Source organism: Dermochelys coriacea, chromosome 9 (assembly GCF_009764565.3).
Source record: "Dermochelys coriacea isolate rDerCor1 chromosome 9, rDerCor1.pri.v4, whole genome shotgun sequence".
Taxonomy (NCBI): domain Eukaryota; kingdom Metazoa; phylum Chordata; order Testudines; family Dermochelyidae; genus Dermochelys; species Dermochelys coriacea.
The window spans coordinates 23441324-23460192 of record NC_050076.1 but is presented as its reverse complement, the minus strand read 5'-3'; the positions used below and the strand labels follow the sequence as shown (position 1 = coordinate 23460192).

General features: G+C 39.4%; 2 protein-coding genes across 5 annotated transcripts in view; one reads left to right on the top strand and one right to left on the bottom strand.

Annotated features, from left to right (window-relative positions):
* Positions 1–18869, top strand: part of GFM1 (G elongation factor mitochondrial 1) — a 48281-nt gene that overhangs the window by 23385 nt on the left and 6027 nt on the right. For both annotated transcript variants that reach the window (XM_038415351.2, XM_043491832.1), the window contains 4 exons: positions 10548–10710; positions 11963–12107; positions 15002–15162; positions 16682–16735. In XM_038415351.2, coding sequence (XP_038271279.1) covers positions 10548–10710; positions 11963–12107; positions 15002–15162; positions 16682–16735 — 523 coding nt within the window. The remainder of the gene's footprint in view (positions 1–10547; positions 10711–11962; positions 12108–15001; positions 15163–16681; positions 16736–18869) is intronic.
* On the bottom strand, positions 27–9332 carry LXN (latexin). 3 transcript variants are annotated; one of them, XM_038415353.2, is made up of 6 exons: positions 8979–9329; positions 7120–7182; positions 6217–6394; positions 5570–5706; positions 1488–1550; positions 27–370 (listed from the first exon to the last, which is right to left on the bottom strand). In XM_038415353.2, exons 1-6 carry the CDS (start codon positions 9105–9107, stop codon positions 272–274), a joined length of 669 nt encoding a protein of 222 aa, XP_038271281.1. In that variant the 5' UTR covers positions 9108–9329; the 3' UTR covers positions 27–271. The 3 variants fall into 3 exon arrangements, with proteins under 3 accessions (XP_038271281.1, XP_043347770.1, XP_043347769.1); XM_043491835.1 differs by lacking the exon at positions 7120–7182 and having other exon boundaries at positions 8979–9332; XM_043491834.1 differs by lacking the exon at positions 1488–1550 and having other exon boundaries at positions 8979–9331.

Below are 18869 nucleotides of genomic sequence, written 5' to 3'. Positions count from 1 at the left end.
TTCTCTATCCAGCATAATACACCAAATTAGCCAAGCACTGAGACATTTTATTATACCTTCATCACAACATTTACACTATAGAGAAGAAATACATAACATTTATTTTGATTTGTTTGGGCATGAAGTAAATACACATGGTAGGAATAGAGGGTTTCACTGAGTGAGTGAGGCTATTGTTCATCTCTTAGTCTATCTATACAGCTGTCTGCTTATATGACTTCTCCATCACCATCACTTCTGAGCATCTATTATTGCCATACTGGATATGCTTCTAGTCCTGCTCTGCATGTTTTGGCTGACAGCTGTTCTTTATTACTTTAATTCCATGCTGTGGATGCCAAAGAACTTGCATTTGCCAAGGAATAATTTCCTGTGAATAAAAAAAATACATATCGTACTGGAGAAGACTGGAAATTTTCTTAGAATTTTAGAACTTAGAACAATACTGAACTAGAATACCAGTTGCTGTTTAAGAAACAAAAACAAGTGCAGGACTGCAAAAGAAACAAACTGTGCTTTGTACTGCAGTTAGTTGGCTAATTCTTCTCAGGACCTTCCCTCCCCACAGATGACTAAAGTATGGTGTGTACACGCAATGCAAATATTAATGAAGATGCAGTGGGTGTCTGAATGGTAATATTTGTAATGAGAGGGGAATCTCTTGTTTGTGTATGATTTAATACTAAATTGCAGTATCTAAAGCTTTGAGTCTAAAACTTTTTCCCTTAATCAAATTATTTTCTTTGTAAAAAAAAAAAAAGATTTACCTGGGACACAGTAGTGTGTAGTAAGATCGTGCCAGGTGTAAGACGGTGCCATTTTGGGAACCTAAGGTGCTGCTGCCAGTGCCATGCCCAGTGTGGAGGGCAGCTCCATGGCCTGATCCAAAAGCTCTTTGTGAACCTGGCTCTTATGCTGGTTGGGTACTCTGCTTTCATTCCTCCAGGCTATGGAGGATCTAGCCTCTCCTTCATGTCTCTGGTCATCTTGTTCTGTGCCCAAATTGCTCCAACACATGAGCATTTTGGTCCTTGTGAGGGCATTAAAGCAGATTAGGATGATTTTGGCTCCTTCAGACATGGCCAGAAAGGGGAACGGGTCTACCCTAGCAATAATTTCCCCTTGATGGAGAGATCTGAGAGCAGCTGCTCAAAGAACCTCTTCCACCTCACAGGAAAGGCCCAGGAATTTCACCCTTTTCTCTTTAGTTTTTGTAGTCAATTAGAATTATAACCAAAGAATTTAAGATCCCTGACATAAGCGGAGACCCTTGGTCTGCTACCTGCATACAAATAGAGGCAGAGTACTCTGGAGAATACAGAGTGGAAGGGGTGGTCTAGCCCTGTCATCCAGCCAATCTACTGGTCCAAGCACCAGGGTGAAGGGGGAACACATCACTGTCAGTCTGTCTAATGTGGAGGGTTCTAGAAAGACAATTCATAGGTAGTAATCTTATTTTCCCTTTTGCTTGACTATAAAACTTTTACCTGTGACACAATATCATGAAGTAGGACTGTGTAGTCAAATTCCAAGTAATCATCGTTTCTTTTCTAGAATCGTATAAAGACAAGACAATAAGGACTGAGATTTTAAATTACCTTTTCATTAATAAAAACAGTCACTTAGTTGTACTTGGCAGCAATAAAATGCCCAAAATATTACAAAAGAGTAATGAATAAAACAGATGAAACGTAGTTTTGCTCTATGCTGTACTTCATTTAACGACAGAATAACATCTGAAAGGCAGAACACAAAGTCTAACTCCACACTGATTGCTCAAACAGCTCTGTTTACAAAGTCAGGCATGACTAATGTAATGTTCTCTTTCAGGGGAAATACTGGGTTTATTTTCCAAAACAACTTAACTTTTTTAGTGTTGACTCATTTTCCATTTACTTATGTTGCTATAGAGACTCTTCCCTTTTGTTGTGTTTAGATTTTTTTGACTAATAATTTAGGGTTTGGGCGAAGAAGCAGAGTAGAGCAATTGATCATTTAAGAAAATCCAAAGTTACATGGAAATGGTAAGCAGCAGAAGCTAGTACATATTTTAGGGAAAGCAAATCTTGTTACAAAAATACCTGATTTGGGAAACTAGCAGCTGCAATCAGTTGGATTAGTCATCCAACCACAGGTATTGCTGTACATAATGTAATCTTGGATGGGAGAACACTATGCCAGATGGGAAGAACACTATGCCAGATGGAATCCCATAGAAGTTCTGTTTCTGTTGATACTAAACCCTTTTACCATACATCTTGTTTCAAGTGTAGCAAATGTTTGCACATGCCATGGTCCAGTCAATTGGGGCAGTTAATCACTATGTCCATAATATATGAATATTTCAAGGCCAGATCTAATCTGAAAGCGTGTTGGAATTCAGAGAAATTGTATCCTCTTGCATAAATGTTGGGTATAGGTATTTGAACTTCACCATGCAGAGATATGAAAAAATTGTTCCCTTGGGTGAAGAGGTTAAAGGAAGCACGGGGATGTAGCCTCCCAACTACAGGGATCTGTGCGAAAGGGAACTCCCTTATTGCTGCTCCTGTGGCCTGTCGTCAGCCCCTAAGACCAATCCCTACAGCACATGCATTTCTGCAGGTTTCCAAGGAAAAGGGAAATGATACTTCGGTGTTGGCATTCCACACACTCAATAAGGATCTCTTCTGCTTGCAAGAAGAGACAGTAGGGCCTCAGTCTCTTTATTACTCTTTCTGTACAGATGCATTTTTGCACCTAATAGTGGTGAACAGAGTGGGACTTTTCAAAAGCGCTTAAATGAGTTAGGAGCACAAATCCCACTAATTTCAAGATCTCAAGTCTCTAAGGTGTGCTAACAAGGAAAATAACTTGTAAATGAAATTATGTTAATAGGATGAGACCTGACAGGCACTGCAGGAAGTCTCACCATGGTAACATGTTATAAGAGATGGGTGTGGAAAGCAGAATACACAAAAACAGACTAAAATCTAAGGTTAAAGTGAAACCTGATAATTTCTATTGCCAATAATTTCTTAGCTCTGTATGAAAGGAACACAGCACAGATCTGAAATTTAATCTAATTTGTTATATAGTGTCTGCTTTTTCCTGTTCTAAAATTTATCTGTTGCAGACAGTTGTGTTAAAATCCATTCCTGCTCCAAGTCAGCCATCAGAGGGAGAAAAGCTAATTAACAAATTCTGTTCCTAGAATGATACAAACATCACTGAAGTGATGATGCTCAGGTGATTAGTCTTTATCCCCATTCTGTGACAGTTTTTCATTCCCAAAGTGAGTTTGTGACTGCATTCCTTTCGCGCACACAACCTCAGCTGCGTTAATTGGACATATTGAATATCCAAGGCTGGGCTTTGAAAATGTAGTCTAAACAATTAAGGGACCATTGTACAACAGTGTGATCCTAAATGATATGCCAGTTGAGGTTATTATGAATGTCAGGTCCTGTTCTGCATTTCAGTGTCCAGGATTAATGTGTTTGAATTTTAAGTTCTCTCAATAATTGCAAAAGAAAATCCATATTTCTTCTCAGCAAGCAGACAATAGAAGCAGGGAGTCGACAGATTTCCACTTGCCTAAACACCATCCATGGTTTTCCTAAGGAAACTTGTACTCAGACAAATTGAGTGAAGTCTCTTTCTGGTAAGAAATCCACAGGGTCTTTTGGTTGTGGCAGATGGATTACTTTTGACTAACTTGAAAAGCTATAATTTGTTTTGGCAGCCACAGGTCATGTACTTCTGAATGGTTTATGGCACATCAAGATCAATTCAGTAAGAAGAGATTTTCAATGGGCAATCAGAGTAATAAGGATAAAACATGAAATAACATCTACATGTTTTGGCCCTTCCCTTAGGGACCATCACCTTGCTTTTCCTGCATTTTATTTTCTTGTCAAACGTAATCAGTGATCGCTATACCATATAATCCTGTGAACATTAACTAGCTAATAATGTACTGCTTTAACCAGCTGGATGGCTGCTTCTGCAGCAGAAGTAATTATAATATGAATCATATTAATAATGGCCCTCTTTCAATTTTATAGTTTTAAAAGAGAAGAATTCAGAGGGCATTTCCCAACTATATAACTCTTTCAAGGTATGGGCTGCTTGAGTATTCTTTTAAGACACGTGCTTTAGTGAAATGAAATATACAGAAATTAGTAAAAGCAAATATAGCAAGAGCAAGGTTAAAAATAATATTTGGTGATACTAAATTAAGAATTAAACTGAGACTTGATCCCTTCTTTGAATATCCTTTTAGGTAAAGTAACAATGGTTGAAGACTGGAATGTTACAAACCAGTACAAACATAGATGGATTTTGATCTTATTGGAGTTGAGATGAAGCCCACTGCTATTTGTCCAAACTCAGATAGTATAGAGATGTCAAACAATATTACTGTGACTGATTGTGAGACTGTAGTGTAGACTGAAAGATAAAAGAGTATTTTGATATTGTGCAGATGTAAGACTACTGTAAATTGGACCTACAGAGAAGGGAATGGAATGGGATATATATGGATGGGAATATAAATGAAGGAAAGGAAAGAAAAGTAATAGAAACCCCTAATCAAATGAAATGATTAGACCAGAGATAAAATGTCAAGACTTGTAACTAATAAACTTGCAATACTGTAAGTACCAAGAAATTGTATGAGAAATGGAGCAAAATTAAATTAATGAAGAGAAGATCTAGGAGAACACTCCAGTCATCAAGCAGGTGCATTGTTTTGCATGGGCAGACAAAATATTTACTGGTTAAAAGTGCAACAGTCCAAGAAATTCATAGGAATGGTTTAAAATAGAAATTCGTTTAATTACTTTTGCTTTGACTCAATCCTAGAGGTATACTTTTCACATGAGGGGTATGGATCACAGGTGTAGGTTGGCCTGTGCCATAAAGCAGTTCAATTTTCTGCCTGGAGCATGTCCTTTGACATACTAGCTATTTGGGGGGATTAGGAGTGGGCAGGTTTGCTCCTTTATTGATGCACTCTTAGATAGTGATATCTAATTGCATCCATTGTATGAGTGCTCCTGTAACACGGTCAAAAAAACAAGCAATCACATGAATGTGCATGAATTCAAAAATTGGGACACTGAATATTAAATTCCAGAAACACCTTGTACTAATACCATGATGATTGTGTCATACCTAGAGAGAGCAAGCTGTCCTGTTATGTTCAGTGTCCTGAATTTTTTTTAGGTATTGATATGTAAATGCATATCAATTTTGAGGTGCAAAGGATAGAGAAAATAAGGAATAGGTCAGTCAATATGCACATATTTGACTGCTATCTTATACCCTAATCAGGGTAGGAAATTGCCTACACAATTTTGTGAATGGTGGGCAAAGAACCCATTTAAAATCTTGATATTGTCCAAATCTCAGTCGGATTCACAGAATCTATTCCACTGTAGACCTTAAATCTGAATGTGTATGTGTCTACTTATGCTCCAGCAATCTATAGTTTTAACAATGGAGTATCCTGACATAGCAACTTCTCTGAATTTATTCCTAATTATCATCATCATCATCCCAGTGCTTTGATAGGTGCATTACTTACCACCTGCCTGACATCTCTGATTTGAACCAAATTGTACAACGTGTTTTCAGTTGAGTTCTGCCATATTATATAACCACAGGCCATCCGAGCTAGATGGCTGATGGGCTCCATTTCTGGTGATATGTTGCCATAATTGTCTGAGAACCAAAGCAAATAATCTGTATTAAATGTGTGAAAATCTGACTAATTGAAACTCATTCAATCTCACCCTAGTCGGTAGGATACTGGACTAGGAGGCAGGAGACCTGGGTTCTATTCTTTGCTCTACTGCACACCTTGGGCAAGGTCTGTTTCTCCTTCTACCCTTTTCTATTTAGATGGTAAACTAACTATTTAGATGGTTCAGAACAGGGATTATCTATTCCAGTGTTAAAGTACAGAGCTTTGCACAATGAGGGCCTGGTCTCAGTTGGGGCCTCCAGTAGCTACTGTAATGGTTAACAACAGTAATGAGCCATATATTTTTAAAGCAAAGCAACTAGCCTAATAAGTATTCAGGGAAAGAGCAATTTAAAAAAAAAATTGAGTCAATCTCAGCACATTCAAAACAAATGAATGCTTGCGGCTGCTATGCTTTACACTAGAGTTTGAATGAAGGAGGTGAACGTTTCTGCCAAAATCCTCCCCCCGCCCTCCCATCTTCATACCTGGAATATTTTGTGCAACCAACGGTTCTTGAAGGCTCTTGATTCTATTGTAAAATTTGTTATCTGCTTCATCTGTGTTCTTCCCAAGTTCTCCTTCCACTGTAAAATGCACTTGTGGTGCAGTATGTTGATTGCCCACATGACAAAGAATTTCAGCAGTGCAGTTAATGGCGTTGTCCTGGTACAGAAATAGTTATATGGATTTAATCCATTTTAATAAAGTAAAATAGACAGTTAATATGTAGAAAACTCCACAATGCATCTATTTTATTGTTTTATGTATTAGCCATTTTTTTTGCAAGTCTGATGTGTGGGAGGATGTGCAGACTATTTCATTAACATTAAAGCAGGGTCAAAATCATAATTATCCTTAAAATATATTCACAAACTTTCTGTGTAGTTTATCTAGAATATATCAAAGCTATATATTTAGTGATGGTGCTTTCCCTTTTATATCAATTTGACACAGTATTCTGCTTGTTATTTAGCTAGAGAAATCTATTCAAATGAGGTCTGTAATTTGAAGATGTTATCTAACTCACAGTGGAATACACTAAGGCATCCTTGTTTTTAATATGCTAATTGCTTTTCTCAACCAATTGCCATACCATGGTATTGTACAGCAAAAAGTGACTTTTCAGGGCTTTCATGGTGCAAAAACTGGCTCTTACTTTGGTTAAATCCAGTCCTATGGCCTCATTAGCAATGAAGAGAGCTCTGAAATGTGTGTATTGTGCTCCAATTTTACAACCAGATCACTTTCAAATGATTGTTTACTGGTACTGTCTAGAAGCCCCAACAGAGAGCAGGGCTCCATTAATCTACGTGCTGTCTACATGTATAATTAATAGATGATTCTTGCCCTAAAGAATCCACAATTCAAGTATATAAAGCAGAACTCACCTTGAGGAGGAGATCTTCTATTGAAAATGTAAGGTGGTATTTGTGCCCAACATCAGGAATGTCCTAAAGTGAGGAAATATTTTTTTTTAAAGTTAAACTGTTCTGTCTTTAATCCTCCTTATTTCTGTACCTAATGGAGATTGTTCAGGTTATTCCTGTGAAGTATGACAATGCACAGTGCCACTCTGTACAGTACATATTTAATTCTTATCTTTTGTGTACATATGACCAGACTTAAAAGTTAGTAATTTAATATACAGCACCATCGTTCCTCATGTCACATCTGGTTGGTTATCCATGGTCCAGCTTATTTAAAGTCCTATCTGGTGAAATAAATCCAATTCAGAGGAAACATGCAGGGTCCTATCTGCCACATAAAACCCATTCTCACTGCTCATAAGCACTACAGTATTACAAATAATAATAGCTTTGTGAGGACCATGTGCATTGGGTGACTTTCACCCTCCAGGAATTAAGAACTGTATATGGTTTTAAAGTATTTGAGCTGTAAAATGAAAACACTACAGAATATCATAGACTTATCCTCAAGTCTAAACTGTTTGTGTTCTGGAACCTGGTACAGTCTCAATCAAGGACTGCTCTGTGCTGAGAGAGTCCCAGCTGTTCTGATCATAACCATGATACTATCTTTCTAACTAAGCATGCTTAAATGAGGTTCTTGGTGGAACAATGACTTAATCATTTGTTAGTGCTTTATGGTGACAGGTAGAATGGATAGGGGAGCTGATCTTAGTGGAGAACTTGAAACCAAGTCTCCTAAATTCTTAGGCCCTCTTCATTGTTGTGACCCAAACAGGGCAATAGCTTGGCTGGCTTTCAGTACTGACAACGCCAAGCATTGAAAAATCCTGAGCCAATCCCCACTGAAATCCATGAGATTTTAAATTATAAATTTGGCATTCTTTTTATTTGTCTGGTGGTGGTGGTGATGGCTTATGTTTCCAGGCTTTTCTTTGCAACCATGAAGGCTGTGTTATTTTTTTTTTTTTAAGGAAAGCTGAGAACTGTATGTCTCCAGGAAGTGAGGCTTTAGGCAAAACACCAACTACAGCAATACTCGGGATAAAAGCAAGAGCTAGGGTAACAGTAGTTTTACCTGTGTGGATGCTTTTTTTTTTTTTAGCCATAGCAGAGAACCATAATTTAGCCTAAATCCTCCTAGGTTAAAACTTGGTCTTGTATGGGATCAATATTTTAACATTAGAAGCTTAAGTCTATGAGATTTAAAGATATATTTTAATGTCCTGACCGAGGGATAGCTCAGTGGTTTGAGCATTGACCTGCTAAACCCAGGATTGTGAGTTCAATCCTTGAGGGGGCCATTTAGTGATCTGGGGCAAAAACTGAGGATTGGTCTTGCTTTGAGCAGGGGGTTAGACTAGATGACCTCCTGAGGTCCCTTCTAACCCTGATATTCTATGAACTCTATGAACAAGAAAGACTAAAGGAGACTATAATATGGCTATAATATAGCTATGGCTCTTAATATAGCTGTGGCCGGCTGGTAAATACTCCGTTACAGTACTGCTGAAGTTCTACTGCCCTTCTGCAAAGGAACATCTCTGGTATGAGCCTGACGCTGCTCTGAGACTCCCCCGGGATGGGAAACAGGACTCTCCCTGCCCAGGCTCTGAATCAGCACTGAGCAGAGGAGGGGGAAGTGGCGCTGGAGCAATTCCTTACACCACAGGCAGCATGGAAACTAGCATAGCTCCGCCCTACATGCCCTCAATGCGCTGGCCTGTGCCCAGCTTTCCAGACCCGGACTAATTCGTTCTAGTTCACGTGTTTCTACGCAGCCCCTCGTCGCAATGCTTTTCCCCTCCTCACCCACTCACCTCCCTGCTGGCTTTGGTCACCTTCTGCACCATAAAAATCTTGCTGGGGCTGCCGTGCTGGTAGTTGATGTAGTTCACCGCTACGGCGGCCGCTCTCGTCGCGGGGTAGTGGGCCGGGGGGATCTCCATGGAGCAGGGCGCTGTACTCGCTTGCACAAGCGGGAAGGGTGAGGCCGGAGCAGGGCTCGCGCAAGGCGCAGAGGTTGCGGGTGTAGGGATATCCCTTCAGCTGCCGCTGCAGCCTCCGTGCCCAGGGGCGCGGCTGATGCGTGTGCGCCACTGGGCACTGCGGGTCACCGGTTAGTCGCCTTGTTTCGGTGGAACGGGAGCAGCTGTGTTTTACTTTCGCTTTTGCGGAGGAGCCGCAGCAGCTGGGACAAGCTGATGCGGGAGGCTGGAAGGGGGGGGGGGGGTGTGCGCGCGTGCAAGCCACTATGCAGCACAATCCTTCTTCGCAAATACTGCCCCTAAAATGAACCCTGCCACTGGGCTTCCAGTAGTGAGACTAGGCACGTCTGTGACCAGCCCTGTCCCAGCTTCCCCTTTAGTGCCTGTTTCATAAATCCAGTCTCTGCTGTTACATGCTTTGTTAATAATGCATTTTATTATGCAAATTCACTTTTGGAGCTTATTCTGCCACTAGAAGCCCCACCAGTGCATCCTTGTTAGCATGGGGGGGACGACCTGGATCATCCATGCTTAAACAGCTAGTGCTTTATGAAAAATTCAAATTTCTGTTTCACAAAAATGTCTGTATTTTTCTTCGTTCTCTGTTATGTGTCATTTGCATGGCAACTGTCTTAACAAGTTAATCCTGTCAAGGTTTTCTTTACCTATCTGAACATCTCGGACATTTATTGACATCCCAGTTTTTGCATCCAAAAAAAACTTGATGTCACAGTTGAGGATTATGACTTCAAGTGGAGATTAGACAGCGAAAGAAAATGAATTTGGGGCCGCAAAAGAGTTCTGATTTTTGTGCTAATATCCCATAGGGCCTTGCATAATGACAGGTTTCAGAGTAGCAGCCGTGTTAGTCTGTATTCGCAAAAAGAAAAGGAGTACTTGTGGCACCTTAGAGACTAACAAATTTATTAGAGCATAAGCTTTCGTGAGCTACAGCTCACTTCATCGGATGCATTTGGTGGAAAAAAAAAGTTTTGTTTTGTTTTGTTTTGTTTTCCACCAAATGCATCCGATGAAGTGAGCTGTAGCTCACGAAAGCTTATGCTCTAATAAATTTGTTAGTCTCTAAGGTGCCACAAGTACTCCTTTTCTTTTTATCCCATAGGGGTGTCTGTCGGCTATGTTTTGTTTTTTAATATAGACTATTTTGGAGCATTTGGACTGCAGTGACCTATAAAGTAGTATCCTGTCTGTTTTTACTCTCGTGTGGGTCCTTGAATATTTTTGGCTATTGTTTCAATGATTAATAGAAATATGTAGCCATTTTGGTTATGCATAACTAAATAGGATAAGGCAAAATATCAGTAAAGGGACATATTCCTTTGGAATTCTGACGAGAGCATAAGCTTCTATGATAGATAACACAGTGTTTTGTCTTTTTAGGTTTGACTATACTCACAAGAGACAGTCTGGTGGGGCAGGCCAATATGGTAAAGTAATAGGGTGTCTACAGCCTCTGGATCCAGAGAACTACACACAATTGGAGTTTGAAGACAGAACTATTGGAACAAATGTCCCAAAGCAGTTTATACCTGCTGTTGAAAAGGTGACAAATATTTTCTAATATTTTGTATTTATGATATAACAATTGCACAACTCTTATCTTCCTCCTGTTGTCATCCCTGAGGAGACCAATCTTGCCCCATTGGAGGGAATGAGAGTTTTACTGTTGATTCAAGTTCAGGCAGGATCAAAGCCTAAAAGTGATTTTGCTGTGTTTTGCCCAATTCCTAAGACTTCCAGTTTTCTATGTAATTGAGAAGGGCTTGTTACTTGTATTACTAAAGACAAGGTAAATAGATCAGTTTCCTCATCTTTGGCATGTGATATTCAGTGTAAGACAAGAAACAAACAAAAAAGAACAAGTTGTTTTTCAAATGTTTTAATAAAACAATCCTACTTCCATTGAGACTGGTTTTCGAACATCCCCTTTCCTGAATGTACCTGCTTTTGGCTATGTCTAACCAGCAGCAAATTCTGAAAAATGTAGTGTGTCTGCGACATATCTGAGATCTTTTTGTGCAGGAAACTCCAGCTAAGTTAAATTTCCTGAATAATTTCCCAAATTTCTCCACTGTGCGTGTCTGTTTTTATGTTGCTGTATAGTTTAGTACATATAACTTTTAATATTACCATGTTAATGGCAATGTCTCCATCATAGCACTGCTGTACCATTTTATGTTGCTGTATTTCTGAATCTCTTGTTGATTATGCAAAGAGGTCATTCTTGGATACTTCCGTTTTGCACCCCTAAATTCAGTCGCCCAACAAAAGAAGGATTTTGGCCAACCACTGCCAAGAAAAAAAAAAAGGATTCTATAAAAAAAAATGAAGGTGACATCTTTACTGATAGTATGCCTCGTCAAGCCATTCTCTTTCTATTCAGGATGATGCTTCAGATACCACAATCATGGGCAATCTTATAAAAACGTAAATAGATTATTTTTAAAAATAAAACTTGCCCTGAATTCCTCACCTGAGCCGTCTTTCAACGTGACAGCAAATCAAAGTCTAAGAAAATGCCAGTAAAGAACTTTCAAACCCTTCTGAGGGAGAAACATTCTTTCCTTTACTGTATTATGTTTTTGGGTCTTGTTTTTTCTTCTTGTGAAGTAATAGGATTAGAATTCATAGTTTAGGATTATGCTTGCTGTGAAGCTCTCTTTTTCTTAGCAAAAGACTTGATGCTTAGTCTCTGAAGGCAGTTTACTGTTCCTTACACACTACCATTAACATTATCCTTTTTTAAAGCTATATTTTGAGGTGAAAATTGCTAACTTTGAGACACTTCTCCACAGGGATTCCGTGAAGCATGTGAAAAGGGTCCTCTGATAGGTCACAAGATTTCTGGAGTCCGGTTTGTCCTAGAAGATGGTGCACATCACATGGTAGATTCTAATGAATTCTCTTTCATCCGAGCAGGAGAAGGGGCCCTCAAACAAGGTATCTTTGAAGATGTGCTGTTTTACATGTTCATAATTGAATCTTTGTTCAAACCAAATTAAGCTATTGATTTCATTTTTATGCTCCTTGGTTGCTTCCCTACTCATATACCTTTCCCATTCAGAGGCAGTCAGCCAAATGTAACCTGTGTTGAATAATGGATGTGTAAGATTTGTAGAAATTCCAAACAGTCATTCTGAGGAATGTGACCTCACTCTTGAAAGAGACAATGGACCGTTTTTTCATAGATCTTTGTGGGAACCACCCCTTCCGTAATCATAGACGCCTGTAAGAGTAATTATGTTTGGACAGTCTCTCCTGGAATGTCATGCAGAGTAGGTAGCTGCTACAGTGGAACATTGGTTCCTTTAATGGTATAAAAATTGATGCTTTAGAAGTGCTATCATTAGCTGATAATAGACTTTATCAGAATGATTCACAGAATTGAAGAACAGAAAACTCAGAAGCTCCTACCTAGACAGTGGGCCAGACTCTGATCTTGTTTGTGCTAGTGAAACTGAAATCAAAATCTGGCCCAATGTTTGTTCATTTACATCCTAATTCATACTCCCTGAATGGCTCCATCTGGGCTTATATTCATCACTAACAAAATTAGATTGTACAGTTATATTTGAAAGAACATATACTCCGATATTGTAATGGTAAACTTAATCTTCCCTTATATAAAACGTCACAAATTAGTGAACACACACGACATACCAGCTAGGGTAGGAGATTGGCAACTTTTGAGAAATCAGTAAAGGGTTTCTTCTAGAAGCTGGTCTTCCAAGAGTACTAAGAAGCTGTTGATTCTAAATAGCACTTGGGTTAGAAGGGATGTAAAGATTTCATAGCATTTAAACTCTGCAGAAATAATAAAACACTTGTCATAGGAACCTGCCCTGATCACTCAGTTGCAAGCAATTGTAATCGATTAGATTTAATTTCAAAGTTAAATACAACATCTCTACACTGATCTCTTTTACGATGGGTTTATGTCTCTGCTTCTTATACTACAAATTGTGATCATGCCTCCTCCCCAGCCCTAAAACTAACAATTTCAAATGCTTGTTGAAGAAATTCTAAATGATGCTGCCAGATGTTTTCTGAATCTATCAAGTCGAAACAGCAAATAGAAGCCCCTTCTAAGTAAAACTTAAAAAGTATGATCGATCTATGGGTCAGACCTCTGTAGGGAGTTGTTAATTCCCCAAGGAAACAGAGAAATTTTTAAAAATTTTTTCTTAAGAGTATCTGAGATGGTATTTGGCTGAGCCTAAAGTAAAGTCAGGTTATTTAGAAGAGAAGGCATCTTGAGGAAATGGTTCCTCTTTCCCCATTCCTAATGCCAATTCAGCAAAATACCCCAAATTAATTATTCATATGGGGTAAACCTCACCATTGAATCTGCACCAGCATTTTCTAATTATCTGCCTCTATAATAAAAGTTAGTCCTATTGTGTAGAGTCTATAGGACAATCCTGTGTTTTCAAGGCATTCTCCTATTAGCAATAGTTGCCAAAAAATTCACATTATGACTCTGTAACGTGCACTGAATCATATGAAGTTACATTATGCCCTCAGAGATTTTGACGTTCTGCTTGCATCTTCTTGAACGAATATATTTTCAGTACTTTTTTATTAATTCTCAAGTAACAAGTCATGTCAAGCTGGTTTAGGTGTACACATAGCTATTATTTGAAAGAGAGCATGAGTCAAAGGGCATTTTCCGTAAAGAATAGATTCCCTTATCCATATAATGATTATTTTAGAAGTAGGAAATATCTGATGGCACAGTAACTCAAGCTTCTAAATCAAGTATTTCAAGACTAAAAGATATGCTATAGTTCAAACTGAAGTTATGGACATGATGGAGTAATAACTGGGTGCAGTTCTGTCACTTGTATTATGCAGCAGGTTCTGTGGCCTGTATTATGCAGACTAGACCAGTGGTCCCCAAGCCCCCTAAGGAGGCACGGAGGAATGTCTGGAGGGGTTGGGGGGCCTGAGCCAGCCCCCACGGGGTGGGGAGGGCGTACTACACAGCCCTGCTCTGCCCCCAGCCCCTCTCCAGCCCCAGCTGCAGTTGTGATCCCCCCAGTTCTGCTGCTGGCCCCCTGCCATAGCCCCGTTCCTGGCCTGTGGCTGCGACTCAGCCCCTGGCCCTGGCTGCAGCTCCAGGCTGTGGCTCAACCCCTGGCCCTAGCTGCGGCATCATCCCCTGGCTTGGGCTCCGGCTCTGGCTCCACTCCCAGCCACAACTCTGCTCCTGGCCTGGGGGGCGGCGCGGACACATTCCATTACTGATAAGGGGAGGGCGTGAGAGGAAAAGTTTGGGCACCACTGGACTAGATTATCATAATGACCCCTTCTGGCCTTAAAATCTATGATATAAAGAGTGCAAGTCCTCACTGAGGGAGGTTGGAAGTCAAGACGTTCTTCTCCAGTAATGTAAGAAATACATTTAACATTAATCATGAAAGCCCTTGACATTATTGTGCGCCAGAATATTATGAATATCAAGTCATCACAGCCAGGATTCTCCACTAGTTCCTATGATGGTCCATGCACAAGTATAACTTAGAGCTAAGTGTTACCTTTCAAAATTGCCATGGAAATCTTCAAGCCCAGGTGCAATATCTGTTTTCTCACCCTTTACTGTCATGATTATTATAATGGGAAATGGACACACTTGCCTGTCACTTTTGGCCTTATCCAAAGCACTTTGAAAAACTAGCATTGATTTCAATGGGCTTTGGATCAGGTCCTGTGGGCTAGTGGTTGAATATAATTTTGCATGCCTGAGTTAGATCATTTTTGAAGAATGTGTAATATGCATGGATGAGGGAAACATAAGGATGTGACTGTTCTACTTCATCTTCCTTTTTATCCAGCTGTGGAAAATGCAACTCTGTGTATACTTGAGCCCATTATGTCTGTGGAAATTGTAGCACCGAATGAATTCCAAGGAGCTGTGATTGCTGGAGTTAATCGTCGTCACGGAGTGATCACAGGACAAGATGGAGTAGATGGTTATTTCACTCTGTATGCTGATGTATGTGCTGTTCAATGTGCCTAAACCTGTTTCCCCTTTCAATGACAGACCTAAAGCTGATTTATAAGAAACTTTATTTTAATATTTAGGAATTATGTTATGAACAGAAGCAATTTCTTGTTTCCTCTCCTGCATTATTATTAAGTCTATGGCTGCTTTTTCTGAGCTCCAAATTTGCCCATATTAGTCTGATAAGTAAACCATATCCGAGGGATAAGTGTGACCTGGTGGAAGAAGTTAAATGTCATTGTATAGCAACATGTAGAATAGTACTATTAAACCTATTGTAAGTCTCCGCTATTTTAGCAAAGCAGTTTCAGGCAGTGGATAGAGCATTAGACTGGGACTTGGGGGACCTGAGTTCTATTACCTGCCCTGCCATTATATAATCTTGGGTAACTCTCTATGCCCAGCAGTCCCATCTTAAAAACAAGGATATTGATACTTCCCCTGCTTTGTGCATTGAGAGGTATAGATGAAAAGCTCTTCACTAAAAGGGACACTCTCTACTTTTTAAAACTAATAATTAAGTTTTCTAGTAGAGCACACTTTAAATAATATGTCCAAACGTCTTTTTTTTATTATTTTGTTTGTTTGTTTTTAAAAGGATTTTTCCTCTCCTCTGTTGTTTACAAAGGTCTTTTCAGCCAGGGGAAGGGTCTGACCAACTAACTATACAGTGGAAGCAGTGAAACCAAATTATACACAAAGTCCTGGAAGAAGCACAGAGTAAACTACCTACAAAGTAGAAGAAATATTTCTTCCTCTAACTTCTTCCAGTTATAGTAACCTGTAGTGTCACAAGTAACAATTGCAGATTTACAGACAAATGAGATTTTTTTTTCAAGCTGATTAGCGTCCCTTTTTTACATTTACTTGTCTTGCTAGTTCAGGTTAAATTTATTTCTGAACAGTTGTAGGAGGTTAAAATACCTCAGCACAATTCCTTATCTCTGGCTGCCTGGTCATTCATTTTCATCCCTTACCCCCCAAAAAACATTTTTTTTAATCACCTTGGCTGTACTTTATCTCCATCTGTAGCTTTGTCTACCTAAGGAAAAATAATCCATTGCTGACAGTGCCAGTAACATGTGCAGCCGAATCACTGCTGAACATGGTTTAAATGCAAGTACAGCCAAGGACAAACCTTTTCAGTGCTGTTACAGAAATTGTGGTTAAAACCTGCAGCCCTGAGATATTTCCAACTGGGACCTCTTGTGTGGTACTACAGTGTACTGAGGTTGTGCCATTAAGCTAGCTGAGATGTCCTTAAACTGAGAATGTCCTTGTTTTCCTGCTGAGCATAATGAAAATTAATGCTTTGAAATAAACACTGTTTATAAAACCATATAGAAAATCAATACTAAACGCAAAGCATAATTTTTAAAGTGTTACCAACTGGCTCTTTTGATGTCATAGTAAAGATTAGGAGAATGAAGCCTTTAATTCAAAATTACATTGAAAAATTCCTTGCTTGCACAAGAATAACATGTATAATACAATTTCAATTGGATTTCAGGTGCCACTGAATAATATGTTTGGATACGCCACAGAACTGAGATCCTTCACAGAGGTAAGTCAGCAAATAAACTCTGGATACTTTTTATTGAAGTATATTGGATTTGCAGAAATAAGCATCTGAAGATGTGTTGATCAGTGGGTCACAATGGTGACAGCAACAATAGAAAAGAGAATCCAAATAGGGAGTAGAGTCATAATATAAACATTTGCATAGCTAATGTAGTTTATTCAAGAGTACTCAATTTTATTAATTTCTACAGCAGTCAGAAGCTGTACAGGTGTAAGATGCTTTAGGACAAAAATGGGCCAAACATGCCTGCAAAAGTAATTTATTATCTAATATTAGACACAACACTTGTGAGTGAGAGTAATAATTGGTAGAGGGGGATGGAAAAAAGGAAGATGTGGGTTATGGCAAACTGATCTACAGTTGAGCACATGCACGTTTTTGGTAGTAGGGTTTTTTAATTACTATTGGGGCAACACAGAAGAAGGACTTTTGGGGTGGGGGGAGGGATAGCTCAGTGATTTGAGCATTGGCCTGCTAAACCCAGGGTTGTGAGTTCAGTCCTTGAGGGGATCGTTTAGGGATCTGGGGCAGAAATTGGGGATTGGTCCTGCTTTGAGCACGGGGTTGGATTAGATGACCTCCTGAGGTCCCTTCCAACGCTGATATTCTATGACTCTTAAGTAGTAGTTTGAATTAAGACAGGTAGAGACATAGAAGAATAGAATTGGGAGGAGTTTCATTCATGGAAAAAGGTACAGAGATGGAAGCAAATTGCACTGCCTCGCATCGGGCTATAGGGGGAATGGCTTAGCCATACAAACAGCCAATCCCCTAGGGTGTCCAGTTAACTGTGAAGTTCCAATAAGAGTTACACATCATGTACACTGTGGCATATCATGGCAATATCTAACTCGACACCATTCTGGAGAAGGGCTCCAGTTTCAACAGAAGCCAGGTCTTCTAAAAGGGGAGACCTCCCCAGAATAACCAAATTTAGAAAGGCCTGTGCCCATTCGTTTGTCTGGGTCGATGGCAGTTTCCACAGAAAACAACACAACCTGCTGGCAATTGTATGCCAGTAATTAATAGCAGCAGTAACTCTTAGAAGCAAGGTCTGTTGAGAAGTTTAGAAAGGAGGTGAAAGACTAGATCCTTGTATAATGCATTTGTACTTAAAATAGTTATCATCCAAGGCTGCTATGTTCTTGCCAGAGTTTCATTGCATGTAAACTTCCTGTAGCATTACGTTCTTTTAACAATAATAATTAATGATTTTAGAAACATTAAATGTTTACAAATTGGCTGATATTCAAACTGCAGATTCTTGGAGTTCTAGGAGATGGAAATTTCTCTCTTCTAAGCAAAAAAATGTTGGTATTGTTGGATGGTTGAAATAAAGGGCCAGATCTTCAGCTGATGTAACAACAACAGTTATTTTGAAGTCTGCATCCGATGAAGTGAGCTGTAGCTCACGAAAGCTTATGCTCTAATAAATTTGTTAGTCTCTAAGGTGCCACAAGTACTCCTTTTCTTTTTGCGAATACAGACTAACACGGCTGCTACTCTGAAACCTTTGAAGTCTGTGGAGCTATGGTAATTTATACCACCCGAGACTCTGGCCCATAGTTTTCAGCTGATTAGAATTTACAGTAAATGTACAGGTATTGTCTCCTTTGTGAAAGAGAGTCAGGTAGGGGTACCATAGAGTACTAAAGGAATCAAAGCAACATATTTCATACAATCTGAATGAGAAGCCTAATATTTTTAGGGCACTTTTTTCTTTTAGAAAGGAATGGAAAGTATTTGGAACAGTATAGGCAGGACTGAAATTTGGAGAATTCTGCCATTTTTTTCTCCCAATTAAGTTCTGATGGCCCTGGTTCAAGAAAGCATCCCTATTCCATTGAAGTCAATGGGATTTATGCATGTGTATAAGTCCATCCTTATTCTGGAAGTGCTTAGCATGGTCCAAAAAAATGTTTTTTTTTTTAAATAGAGCTAATAGAGTATTGCTCCCTGCGCAATTCCACTCTGTGCCCAGGATGCAGGGTATCAAGAAGGGGGAATATGGGGAAAGGGCAGGGAGACAGTTGTCAGGGCAGGGGAAGTGAGAATTGAGGAGAATAATACTGCCTCTTTTGAACGCCAGAGCACTAGTATGTTGTGCAGAAACCTA

Excerpts from the sequence above, each read along its gene's own strand:
- LXN (XM_038415353.2), bottom strand. The coding sequence starts at position 9,107 with ATGGAGATCCCCCCGGCCCACTACCCCGCGACGAGAGCGGCCGCCGTA. Across the intron at positions 7,183-8,978 it reads TGACCAAAGCCAGCAGGGAG|GACATTCCTGATGTTGGGCA; the intron begins GTGAGTGGGTGA and ends TCCTCACTTTAG. Across the intron at positions 1,551-5,569 it reads TCAGAGATGTCAGGCAGGTG|AAAAGAAACGATGATTACTT; the intron begins GTAAGTAATGCA and ends ATACGATTCTAG.